This window comes from Grammomys surdaster, unplaced genomic scaffold (genome assembly GCF_004785775.1).
Source record: "Grammomys surdaster isolate TR1022 unplaced genomic scaffold, NIH_TR_1.0 199, whole genome shotgun sequence".
In the NCBI taxonomy this organism is placed as follows: domain Eukaryota; kingdom Metazoa; phylum Chordata; class Mammalia; order Rodentia; family Muridae; genus Grammomys; species Grammomys surdaster.
The window spans coordinates 2,842,223-2,854,365 of NW_021604644.1; the positions used below are offsets into that span (position 1 = coordinate 2,842,223).

The following is a 12,143-nucleotide window of genomic DNA, read 5'->3' on the forward strand; positions in this document are numbered from 1 at the left end:
CCCAAGTCTGTTAACGGCAGGCTTCACTAGTTATTCTGACTGGTGAGCAGTGGAGATTAGCTTTGTTAGCCTAGTTAGGGCTTTATGTCTATTGTCTACTCTAGGGTCATAACAGCAAGGCTTGCTGATAGTTTGCAACAGCTTACAGTGAAGAGAGCCACACCTAGGAAGATTAATAGCTAACTCTATAAGCTTCACTTTCATAAGAAATGTATCAAACAGGCAAGAGTGACTGTTTACTCATTTTACAAATAGAGGCACAGGAAAGGGATGTGGATTGCTCTGGGCCACTGAGTTGGTCAGAGCGTAAACCCAGGCTTCTTCCTATACATGGCCACCTCCATTCATGAAAAAGCCATCCTTCTGGCCACAGCCTGGAATGGCACAGCCATTTGGTGTCCTAAAAAGGAACCCAGGCACATGCTGGCACATAGACCTATGTGGCTGCCAAGTGGGAGATTGCACATGCCAGACTGTGCCATAGGGGTTCCCTGTATAAATAGTGAGCTTGCAGGATGACAGGGCCAGCACCAGCCATTCTCCCCTTCACACCTGTGCAGTGTGATAAAGAAAGTGCAATTTGTCCACAGCTGTGTTCTAACCAGATAAAACTTTTAGGCGGGAAGTGACAAGCAAACTTGGATATGTGTGTCTGTGGTTTTTTTTTTGAACTGTTAGTTTTGATATTTTCAAAAAGCTTTTAGGTTGCTTGTGAAGTCAGAGAAAATACCAAGAAGGCACTGTGGCAAGATGGACGAGGGGAAGGACCAATCTCATCTGAAGCTCCACCAGACCCCTGAAACTCATCTACAAAAGTCCTATGCTCCAGGTAAGGACAGACCTTCAGAGTGGGGGCTGCTGGGGAGATATTATTTTCCTCTATTTTTTAGTTGTTTGGATACTGGTCAGATGAAAAGGGCAATCTGACTCACTGCATTTGGTTGCTAAGAACGTAACAGTCTAGAGAAACACAAGGGGCAATAAAGAGATTGTTCATAAGAAATTCTCTGAACTGGAAGATAGAGGAGATACTCAGCGCTGAGCAGCTGTGGCAAGAGGACTGTGCTCCTTCTGTCCTGTGACACAGCCAGTTGGCAGGACGTTTGGAAGGATGTGGCAACAGGAACTCCACTAGGGTCTGACCTGTCCGAATGCTTACTCTTTCAATTTCTAATTTATCTTAAGGTCTGTTCTAAAGTAACATTTCTCAAGATGCTATGTGGAACCCTGGGCTCTGAGTTATCAGGCACAGTTTGAAAACTTTTAGCTTCTAATGAACCTATAGACTCTTCTTTGGAATAAAAAAGCTTAAATACATAGGATCACAAAGGTCATCATTGTATTAAGATAGTTGTCAACACTGTTAAAATCATGATATAGCAGTACATGTACTTATTTATAAACGTGTTAAGTCATATCATACATAGTATCAAATCCAAAAAACCCATATCCAGAAGTGATCACACTGAAGCTACATGCAAGAATTGTAGTGTCATGTAGGAAAAAAATCCCATCATTTCTTTGAGTCATAAAGTGCACACTGCTAAAACCACTGTGGTTTTTTTACTCACATCTGTACTTTGAAGAAAATTATAAATTTAATTAGAGGTTGGTAAAAAATATAATTTTTATCCATCAAGAATCCCCGAGCTGGGAACATAGCTCAGTAGTATAATGTTAGCCTAGCATGTATGAAGCCCTAGGTTAAATTTCCAGTGCTATCAGAAAAAAAAGAAAGAAAGAGAGAAAGAAAGAAAGAAAGAAAGAAAGAAAGGAAGGAAGGAAGAAAGGAAGGAAGGAAGGAAGAAAAAAAGAAAGAGAGAAAGGAAGGAAGAGAGAAAGAAAGTGAACTGTTGCCCTAAGAACAAGAGGAGCCCTGCTCCAAGGGCACTTCCTTTCTTGGACTCCCAGTGCAGATCAGACACTCCTACACACTGAGAGGCTCTATGTCAAAGACCTACTAGTTTTTCTCAAGTTTAGGTGGCAGTAGACTTAAAACATTTCTTTTCTTGAAAAATTTGTGTATGTGTGCATGTGTATATGTGTATGTGTTGTATATTTTTATGTATGTGGACATGTCTGTGCATCTGTATACACACACACACACACACACACACACACACACACACACACACGTGTGCTTAGTCCAGAGGTTGACATCAGATAATCAGGTCTCTTTTTCCTTCATCACTCTCTACCTTATATACTGAGTTAGAGTCTCACACATGAACCCAGAGCTTACCAGTTTGACTAGTCTACCTAGATAGTTGGCTTTAGGGATCCCTGTCTCAGACCTTACAAACTAGGATTGTATGCAGACAACCATACCCACTTAACCCATGTAAGTATGGGCACTGGATATATATGAACTCTGGTCCTCACATTTCTGTGGCAAGTGCTTTACCTGGTAAGCCATCACCCCAGCCCAGAATTTGCTTTTCATAGTACCCTTAGTATCTGAAATAATGTTAAGAAATGCAATCCTAAGGAGAGACTCTAATAGTAAAAGCATAAGTCAAGCAAGGTGTGCTGGTATATGCCTCTAATCTCAGCAGTCTAGAGAGTTAGAATAAGGAATTCAAGGGCAGCCAGGGATGTACCAGAGGGACACTCTACCATTCCTCCCTCCAAAAGAAAAAAAAAAACCAGTTATGTGAATATGCTTATTTCAGTTGGATATTATAATTAATTAGTCATTTAAGACATGGTTTCTCTGTATAGCCATGGATGTCCTGGAACTCACTCTGTAGACCAGGCCAGCCTCGAATTCAAGAGATCCTCCTGCCCCTGCCTCCCGAGTGCTGGGATTAAAGATGTGTTGCATCATGCCGGGCTATGAGTTGGTATTATTACAGTTGGACGTACAAGGAAAAACAACAAGTGGTGACATTCTGTGTGCTTCCCGTGAATGGGCTGAGTGGCCAGAGAATGCGTCACCTAGCTTAAGCACCAAGTCACAGGAAAATTAAAGTGTTGAGGGCTGTATCAAGGAAGGAATTTTGACCTAATGTTGTGTTAATAAAAGATAAAGTCTTGGCATGCTCTATCATCCCACTCTGTGTAACATGAGGCCGGGACTGAGATAGCAAGTACAACGAAGATAGGTCGTTATGTCAAAGATGATAGAATATGGCTTTAAAAAAAACTACTCGTACAAATATAAATTTATTTTAAGCAAGTCAGTAAGTTGATAGCGCACTGCTGTACAAATCTGTCCCCAAGTTTTTCAAGCTCAAATGCTCATTAAATGCCTGCTTCGGCAGGGCAGTGGTGGCACACGCCTTTAATCACAGCACTCAGGAGGCAGAAGCAGGTGGAGCTCTGAGTTTGAGGCTAGCCTGGTCTACGGAGCAAGTTCCAGGACAGAACCAGGACTACAAAAAGCAACTGTATCTTAAAAAAAAAAAAAAAATTCTGCTTCCCTGGGTATGTTGCTGCAGGTCTTAATCCCAGAACTCCTAGCACAGAGAGGGGTGGCCTACACAAGTTCCAGGCCCAGGCTACATACTGAGACCCCTATCTCAAAAAAAGAAAAAAATGAAATCTCCTCCACATTTTTTTGAAGGTGTAAGGACAGTGAAGACATAATCCTTGAACTCAAAAATCCAGGGCAAAACCCAGGATAGAATTTCTAACATTCTGTAGGTAGCTGGAGAGATGGCTCAGCAGTTAAGAGCACTGGCTGCTCTTCCAGAGGATGAGGATGGGTCAATTCCCAGTACCCACATGGCAGCTCACATCTGTCTCTAAGGTATCCAATGTCCTCTTCTGGGCTCCTTAGGTACCAGACACTCATGTGGTGCACAGACACACATGCAGGCAAAAACACCTATCCATGCGAAATAATGTAATTTAAAAATAAATAAATAGTAACTAAACAAGCTTCTGAGGTGAGGTACTCGGCCACCATGGGTAACCGTTACACTGCAGTAACTTTTCTTTTCATCCGCAGACATCATTGGAACTTGGAGTTTGAGAAACAGGGAACAACTGAGGAAGAGAAAAGCTGAGGCCCAGGGGAGGCAGATGTCACAATGGCTCCTTGGGTAGGTTCCTTACCTGAGAGGGAGGTAAGTGTGGGCGTGGCACGGCAGGCTCCAGCTCACACCACCTTCACAACAGTCCCCTGAGTCACTTGGAGTTGGGCCTGTGGTTTTTGTCTTTGTGTGTTTGCTTTTAATGGAGAATCCAGTGGGTCAATTCTCTTGCCTAAGGTCACAGCTGTAGAGTCATGAAAACAAGAAATTTCCCCTGCTTTCTTTCTCTGTGCTTCCATCAGTCTCTGAAGTAGGCTCCAGCCACTGAAGGCTGCCTGCCTGGAACATCCAGAGTAGCTTCTGCTACCCTTTATTGGTCTTGCCAGTGAATCAGAGGTATGTAAGGCCTGATCTGGTGGTGCACAGGGCCACTCAAGAGAGTGGTGTTGGAAGACTCCAAGTCTCATGCTTGACAGGGCTTAGTGAATGAATCACAGGCACAGTATAAATTAGAACTATGGTATTACTTACTATCTATCTATCTATCTATCTATCTATCTATCTATCTATCTGCCACATCTAGTCCTTCTATGTCTCTGGCACTATTGTCATTAACTTCTGTTACTTCAGGCTATGAGGTGATGCTATTATCTCCATTTTGCACAGGATAAAATTGAGGTGTACTAAGATGTTCAGTAATATGCCCAAGGTCAATGACTAGGAAGTTGGGGATATTACGCTGGTTGTTTTTGCTTATCAGCAAGGTTCCCCCACCCCTCTAATTTTACTGAATGTTTTGCATGTGTATGTAACTGTGCCATGTGGGTGCTTGGAGCAGTGTTCTTGACTGTTGACCCATCTTTCCAGCTCCTTGTTTCAGGAGTTTAACTATTGAGCAATCTCTCCAGCTCTACAGTGTTTTCCTCTGTAGCCCAACGTGCATGGCCTGGAGTTCACAGCAATCCTCCTGTCTTTGCTTCTCAAGTTCTGTGATTTTAGAAGTGTGAGCCATCATGTCTCATATCCTCTCTTTTTAAGCTGGACACTTGGCAGACAGTAAGAATTTTATATCATACATTGCAGCCTGCTAGGTGGCCCAGTGGATAAGGGTGCTTACCCGAAAATTTATATCCTGAGTTTCAGTCTTAGAACCCACATGGCAGAAGGAGCGCCAACTCCTGAAAGCTGTCCTCTAACACACACACATGTGGTACATGCATTTTCCCTACCCATAAAATAAATAATTATAAGGGAAAAATATCATTTGGCAAAGTTAGGCTTTGTGGTGAGCATCTAGAATCCAGCATTTGGGAGGGGAAAGCCAGAGGATCACCAAGTTTGAGGCCAGTCTGGGCTACATAGAAAGATCTTGTCTCAAAACCAAACTAAATGAACAAAAAAGATTTTATAATTGTTTTGTTACCTTGGAATAATAGTTGAAAAGGCTGAGGTGTCAAGCTGGGCGTGGTAGTACACATCTTTAAAATCCCAGCACTCAGGGGGCAGATGAAGGTAAATCTCTGAGTTTAAAGACTGTACTACAGAGAGTGTTCCAGGACAGCTAGAGCCCTGTTTTGAAAACAAACACACAAACAAATGTTGAGATACCATAACAGTACCTTTAGGGTCCCTGTGCCTTTATTTGGTTTAATTTTTTAAAGATAGGGCCTCAGAGCCAGGTATAGAGACACACAACTTTAGTCCCAGCACTTAGGAGCCAGAGATAGACAGTTATTTGTGAGTTTGACCCCAGTCTGGTCTACATAGTAATTCTCAGGCCAGCTAAGGCTACTAGTAAAACACTGTCACAAAAATGGGGGAAAAAAACCGCCCAGGCTGGCCTGGAACTCAAGGCAGTCCTTTTCCTCAGTTTGTAGAATACTGTGCTTGTTAATAGTAACCACAGCCACAACCCAGGACTTCTGGGGAAGCACTGTTTAGTCATATAGGATATTTCTATCCAAATGCAAGAGTTTTTGAGACAGGGATTCTATGTGTAGCCCTTACTGTCCTGGAACTTGCTCTGCAGACCAGGCTGGCCTCAAGCTCAGAGATCCACCTGTTTATACCGCCACCACCAGGATTTTTACAAGTTACATTTTAAATTATATTTTATTTATTTGGTATGTGAGTGTGTGGGAGCACCCAAGCATATAGAAGTCAGAGGACAACCTGTGGGAGTCAGCTCTCTCCTACCACCGTATGGGTCCTGGGAATGAATTCAGGTCATCAGGCTTGGCAGTAAATGCTGAGCCGTCTCCTTAGCCCTAATTAAAAATTTTAATTAGCTTGCCAACCAGTGGATTTCCATAGGCTTTTCCATACATCTTTAGTTAACACACTCCCTCTCTCTTATAAATGCATGTGTATATGTGTAAGAGCCAGCAAGAAGACAACCGCAAGTGTGACCATCAGGGACACCATCCACCTCCTTTGAGACAGGGTCTCTCATTGACCTGAGTTCATCAACTAGGTTCAACTAGCTGGCTAGGAAGGCCCAGGGATCTCTGCCTCCCCAGCTCTGAGATTACAAGCTCATGACACCACATATTCCATATTTTTACATGGGTGCGGAAGATAGCTAGAACTCAATCAAACCCATTACCACTGAACTATCTCCCCAAGTGTCCCCCCTTCCTCCCTCTCTCATTCTATTGTGTGTGCACAAATATTTGTATACACACACACACACACACACACAAAGTCACTTTATTTTTTTTCACTTTATCTTTAAAACCATAAACTCCTAAAGAAACACTTTCCTAACATTGAAGACCTAGGATTATTCATTTTGCAAACATGGAAACGGATGTTTGGGGAGAGTAAGTGCTTGTTTAAGGTCATGTAACAAGGCCACAAGGACAGGGGTAGATAATGGAAGCATCCATTTGATTCCTGTAGTTCTGTTGCTGACATTAATTCTGGTCTCTCTGCAGAGAACAGAAAAAACGCAAGTATCAGAGAACAGGAAAAAGAAATCAAAGAGGCCGAAAGAGACAAGGGAACGTGGAGCAAAAGGCAGAGCCTTGGTCACAAACAGAAAGGGAAAGGGTGCAGGAAGTATTGGTACCTGCTGAGGAAGAAACTGAGCACCCTAGAAATCCTGCAGCTGAAGCCCTCCGCTTGGCAGCATCCCTCACAAAAGCTGTGTCTGCAGAACACTGTTCTGAAGTACACCAAGAAAGTATTCAGTGCCAAGAAATAGCAATACCAAAACTTTCTCAGACACACCAACATAGGGCCAAAGCTGAAGACCTCTCTCCTACCACGAGCAAAGAAATAGCAGTACTTCAACATTCTCCTAAAATGTGCCATGATATGGCCGAACCTGAGGCTCCCTCCCCTAAAATGTACCAGGAGACAGCTGTGCCCCAAACCTATTCTCCCAAAGCACACGAAGATATTACTGAACCTGAGGCACTCTCGCCTAAATTGTGCCAGAAAACAACTGTGCCACAATACCATCCATCAAAAGTACCCCAAGATATGGCTGGACCTGAGGCGCTCTCTCCTAAAATGTGCCAGGAAACACCCGTGCTTCAAGAACTTACTTTGAAAATGTGCCAAGATGTGGCCAGACCTGAAGTCCTCTCTCCTAAAACACATCAAGAGATGACTGTTCCCGAAGCCCTTCCCCGTATAACACCTGGAGCTGCTGCTGGCCCAGAAGGATGTTCCTCAGAAGCACTCCCCCAGTCATATTTCCCTGAAGGCTGTCCACTTGACACAACCTCCACATCAGTCACACCAGAAAAAACCACTTCCCACCCAGATCTGGGAATGGCTGTGACTGAGGGCTTCTTTTCTGAAGCCCGAGAATGCACTGTATCTAAAGATACTTCTCCAAAAACACACCAAGAAGAAGTTGAACCTGAATTCATTTCTCACAAGACTTCTAAAGAATTCACTGTGCCTATAGTCTCCTCTCATAAAACAATCCAAGAATCACCTTGGCCTGAAGAATATTCACCTGAAACATGTCAATCAACACCTGGGCCTGAGAACTATTCACCGGAAACCGGCCATGAAATGTCAGGGCCTGAAGATCTCTCTATCAAGGCCTGTATGAACAGGGATGGGCCTAAACACAGCCTTCCAGAAGGAGCCCAGGAAGTAGGTGGGGCCCAAGGACAGGACCCTGATGCACAGGATAGTGAGGACACTGGTGCTGTCTCTCAAGGTAGGGGATTTGTACATCAACAACTCCCTCAGAATTTGTGACTTAAAGCTGTCTTGGACAGTAGCCAGTTATTTCAATGGGAACTATGAATATCACTGAATCTTTTCAAGTAAAATGTATTTTCAGGCTACCAACATTCTATTGGCACATTTCCAAAAAGTTTAAGTAATTGAAAATTCTAGTTACCTATTTTAAGAAACTACACCAAGAGAAACAAACCTGGAATAGGATTAATTATGTGAAAAAAAGTTCTTTTTGTTTTCTGAGCAAAAACTCATGATGTAGCTGTGCTGGGTGGTTTTCATGCTCAAAGTCAAATTCTGGTCCTTTGGAAGAGTAGCAAGTGCTCTTAAGTACACAGTCCTTTTTCCAGCCCTAAAAAATCCCCCACACCCCTCTTTTAAAACAGAATCCTGAGCTGGGGGTTGTGGTACACACTTTTAATCTTAGCACTGAAGATGCAGGGGCAGGTGGATCTCTGATTTCTTTGAGTTCCAGGTCAACCTCCATAGTGAGTTCCACACAGCCAGGGTTACAGAATGAGACTCTCAAAACCAAACCAAACAAGCAATCCAAAAGCACCTGGGGCTGGAGGAGAGTGGCCTCAGTGGTTAAGAGCATGCACTGCTCTTGCAGAGGACTCAAGTTGGGTTTCCAGCATTCATGTGGTGTCCCCACAACTGCCTGGAATTCCAGTTCTAGGGGATTTAATGTCCTTCTCTGCCATCACAGGGTCCTGTGCACACTGGGTACACATAAATGAACACAGGCACACAAATACACATAATCAAAACAGAGCACCTACTGCTCTTTAAAAAAAGAATACCCAACCCCAAAAAATGCCAGGCAGTGGTGGCACACACCTTTAATCCCAGCACTTGGGAGGCAGAGGCAGGTGGATTTCTGAGTTCGAGGCCATCCTGGTCTACAGAGTGAGTTCCAGGACAGCCAGGGCTATACAGAGAAACCCTGTCTTGAAAAACAAAACAAAGCAAAACAAAACAAAACAACAAAAAAACCACACCAAAAAAAAAAAACAACAAAAAAAGAATCCCAAGATTATAAAACACCATCATTTCCATGATAAAGCATTTTAATATTTAAGTATCTAATCCAATGGAAATGTGTCTGTACTTGGCCGCCCCTTCCCAAGTGAGTCACTGACAGTGTCAACGTTGTTTATTGAATCTATTATTTTGTATTTTGTTTGATTTTGCAGAAATGGAGGAAGAAAATGAAACAGATCAAGATCCAGAAGCTCCAGTGAGTCCACAGGGTCCTCAAGAGACCTGTCCAGAAAATGCCATCTACAGCTCGCTCTACTTGAACAATGCTCAGTGACGAAGCTGCAGTCCAACTTAGTACAGCACACATCTCTTGTGATTCCACTGAAACACTGCAGCAATCACTAAAATTTGCATTGCTATTTTAACTTATGTTTTTTTCCATTTGTAGATCTTATCTGAAAGAGAACTAACATTTTTAAGGCTCTAACACATAGACAATAGTGTGTGTGTGTGTGTGTGTGTGTACCTGTGTGAGTGCCTGAGGGTGTGTATTTGTATATGGGGGAAGACAGAAAGAGCAGGGGAAAGGCTGAGTAGTTGATTTTCCCCTCTAAGAAGAAACATATATTTGGTAATTCTGAGGAGTTGATAGCAATTCAATATGAACACTTACTATTTTGAAAGTATATAGTTTCTTGTGAATTTTGTCAATTATTGATGTTGTAACAACATCAGAAGTTTATTCAAGCTTTACATGTCTCTTAGAGTCAATCTGAACAATTCTTAGTCCAAAAGTTCTTGCAAGTTATTTTGGAATTGATAAATATCATTTATTTCTGTGTGAACCTGGACCTTCTATTTTTATTTTTTTAAATAGTATTTGTAAAAAAAATGTACATTGTCATTACTATGGTCTTAGCTATGTTACCAAGACAGCATCTTGGCTTATGCTGGAGTGGTAAGACACCTAAATGGCATGACATCTTCGCTCACTAGGGTTTAATTTGGTCTCATTGAGGAACAAAACAGAAAACAAATTATTCCAAAAGAAAGTGCCCAGTGCAACAGCCTATGCCCTGGCTCTTGGGCATTTTCCTTTCTATGAGAGTGGCTCTCTTTCTCTTAAACCTCATGCTTAAAATCTATGTTAAAGTATTATTAATAACCTTCCCCCAAAGGAAGCAGTGTTGGCACCGTCTGAATAGCACATGCAATAGGAGTGCTTTTCTATACTGGAGGGATGGGGAGAACCTGCACAGGAGACCCAGAGCAGCACAGTTCAAGGTCAAGAGAACTGCATGCCAGCTGTGTCAGTCAGGCCCATATGGGAGAGTTCGTTTACATGCTAAAAATCTATCATAAGGCAGTTAATCTATTATTGATGTGTAGAGACCTACCTGGACCAAGAGTTTACAGGAGGTTCTGAGTTATCTGACATATGGGTACTTGGAACCAAACCTGCAAACTTGGGTCCTCTCTGAGGGCAGTGTATCTCCCTTCTTCCCCTCCTCCCACCTTTTTGAGACAAGGCTCCTGACCTGGAACCAGCCATGTAAACTATGCCGGCTTCAAAGAGATCTGTCCACCTTCACATTCTGAAAGGCATGCACCTAAGGCATCTGCCACCACACTGGGCCACAGAAAGCACTCTTAACCAGCAGAGCCACTGTCTTTAGCCCTGGGTAGAGCCTTGCAGACTTAAATGACTTAATCATTCATCAGCTAACTGCGGAGTAAGGCTTTTCAACAATGAAGGGGAAGTTTTCATATTTCAGGCATTCATCTGGTGATAATGGTCACGGTGACCTGAGAAGGACAGGAGACCAGAGGCGGGAACAAAAACAGTTCTGGGTTGGAAAATATTTGAAAAATTCCCTGATATTTTGTTGGTCTGGATTTTCCTTGGGCTTTTATAGAAGACTAAAAATAAGACTTTGACAATTAAAAGTTCTTTCAACAAGATGGTATAGTGGTCTCTGAGGCTGTATCAAAAAGACAAGCCCAGCCCCCTGCAGAGGGGGTGGCACAGAATAGCACATGAGCCACCAGCAGAGCCTTCAGGTATACAGGTGCTCAGGACTCTCCCCTAGGGTTGTTATATTTGAGATGACATCTATGCATGGACATTTTGTTTTTGTTTTTCAAGACAGGTTTCTCTATGTAGTCCTGGCTGTCCTGGAACTCACTCTGTAGACTAGACTGGCCTCGAACTCAGAAATCCGCCTGCCTCTGCCTCTCAAGTGCTGGGATTAAAGGCGTGTGCTACCACCGCCCGGCCGGACATTTTTGTTTTTATGGCTTTATGTCTAAGGTTTTACATTTTAAGAAATATTTTTATGAATATGAGTGTTTCCTGCATGTACATGTATGCTTGGTGCCTACAGAAGTCAGAAGACAGCATCAGATCCCTTGGAACTGCATTTATGGAAAGCTTTGTCTGTCTGTCCATGTGGATGCTGAGAACTGAACCCAGGTCCTCTGCCAGAGCAACAAATGCTCCTAACCACCCAGGTTTATTGGTTGTCTTTCTGAAGACAGGGTCTTGTATGTTCCAGGCTGGTTTGAAACTCACCTTGTGAGCATGTGTCCATACCTGGCTTTATGCAGTGCTAGGACTGAACCAAGGACTTTGTACATACTAGACAAGCACTTTTCCAACTGAGCTACACCCCTAGCCTTTTGTTTTGTTTTAAAGTGTGTTTACATGCTCTCAGGTACTGGTGCGTGGGTTCATGGCTGCCCATGTAGGTGCATGCCTATGAAACCAGAGGGTGATGTCTGTCTTCCTCAATTGCTCGCCAATTTACATAGGCAGGGGGGTCTCACTTGAACCCAGAGCCTAATACTTGGAGTAGTCCAACCAGCCAGCTTGTTCCAGGGATTACCTGTTCTACCTCTTGCAGGCCACTACACACACTCAGCGTTTACATGGATGCTGGGAACCCAAAGTCTAGTCCTTTACTTGCTTGGCACTGAGCC

The 12,143-nt window shown here is 43.1% G+C and overlaps 1 protein-coding gene across 1 annotated transcript; it reads left to right on the plus strand.

Moving 5' to 3' along the window:
- The first annotated feature begins 748 nt into the window (after nucleotides 1-748).
- Hemgn (hemogen) lies at nucleotides 749-9,742 on the plus strand. Its single transcript, XM_028770254.1, has 4 exons — nucleotides 749-829; nucleotides 3,953-4,046; nucleotides 6,914-8,157; nucleotides 9,377-9,742. The coding sequence occupies exons 1-4, from the start codon at nucleotides 751-753 to the stop codon at nucleotides 9,496-9,498; spliced, it is 1,539 nt and encodes a 512-aa protein (XP_028626087.1). The 5' UTR covers nucleotides 749-750; the 3' UTR covers nucleotides 9,499-9,742.
- The last annotated feature ends 2,401 nt before the right edge of the window (nucleotides 9,743-12,143 follow it).

Excerpts from the sequence above, each read along its gene's own strand:
- Hemgn (XM_028770254.1), top strand. The coding sequence starts at position 751 with ATGGACGAGGGGAAGGACCAATCTCATCTGAAGCTCCACCAGACCCCT. Across the intron at positions 4,047-6,913 it reads ATGTCACAATGGCTCCTTGG|AGAACAGAAAAAACGCAAGT; the intron begins GTAGGTTCCTTA and ends GTCTCTCTGCAG. Across the intron at positions 8,158-9,376 it reads CACTGGTGCTGTCTCTCAAG|AAATGGAGGAAGAAAATGAA; the intron begins GTAGGGGATTTG and ends TTGATTTTGCAG.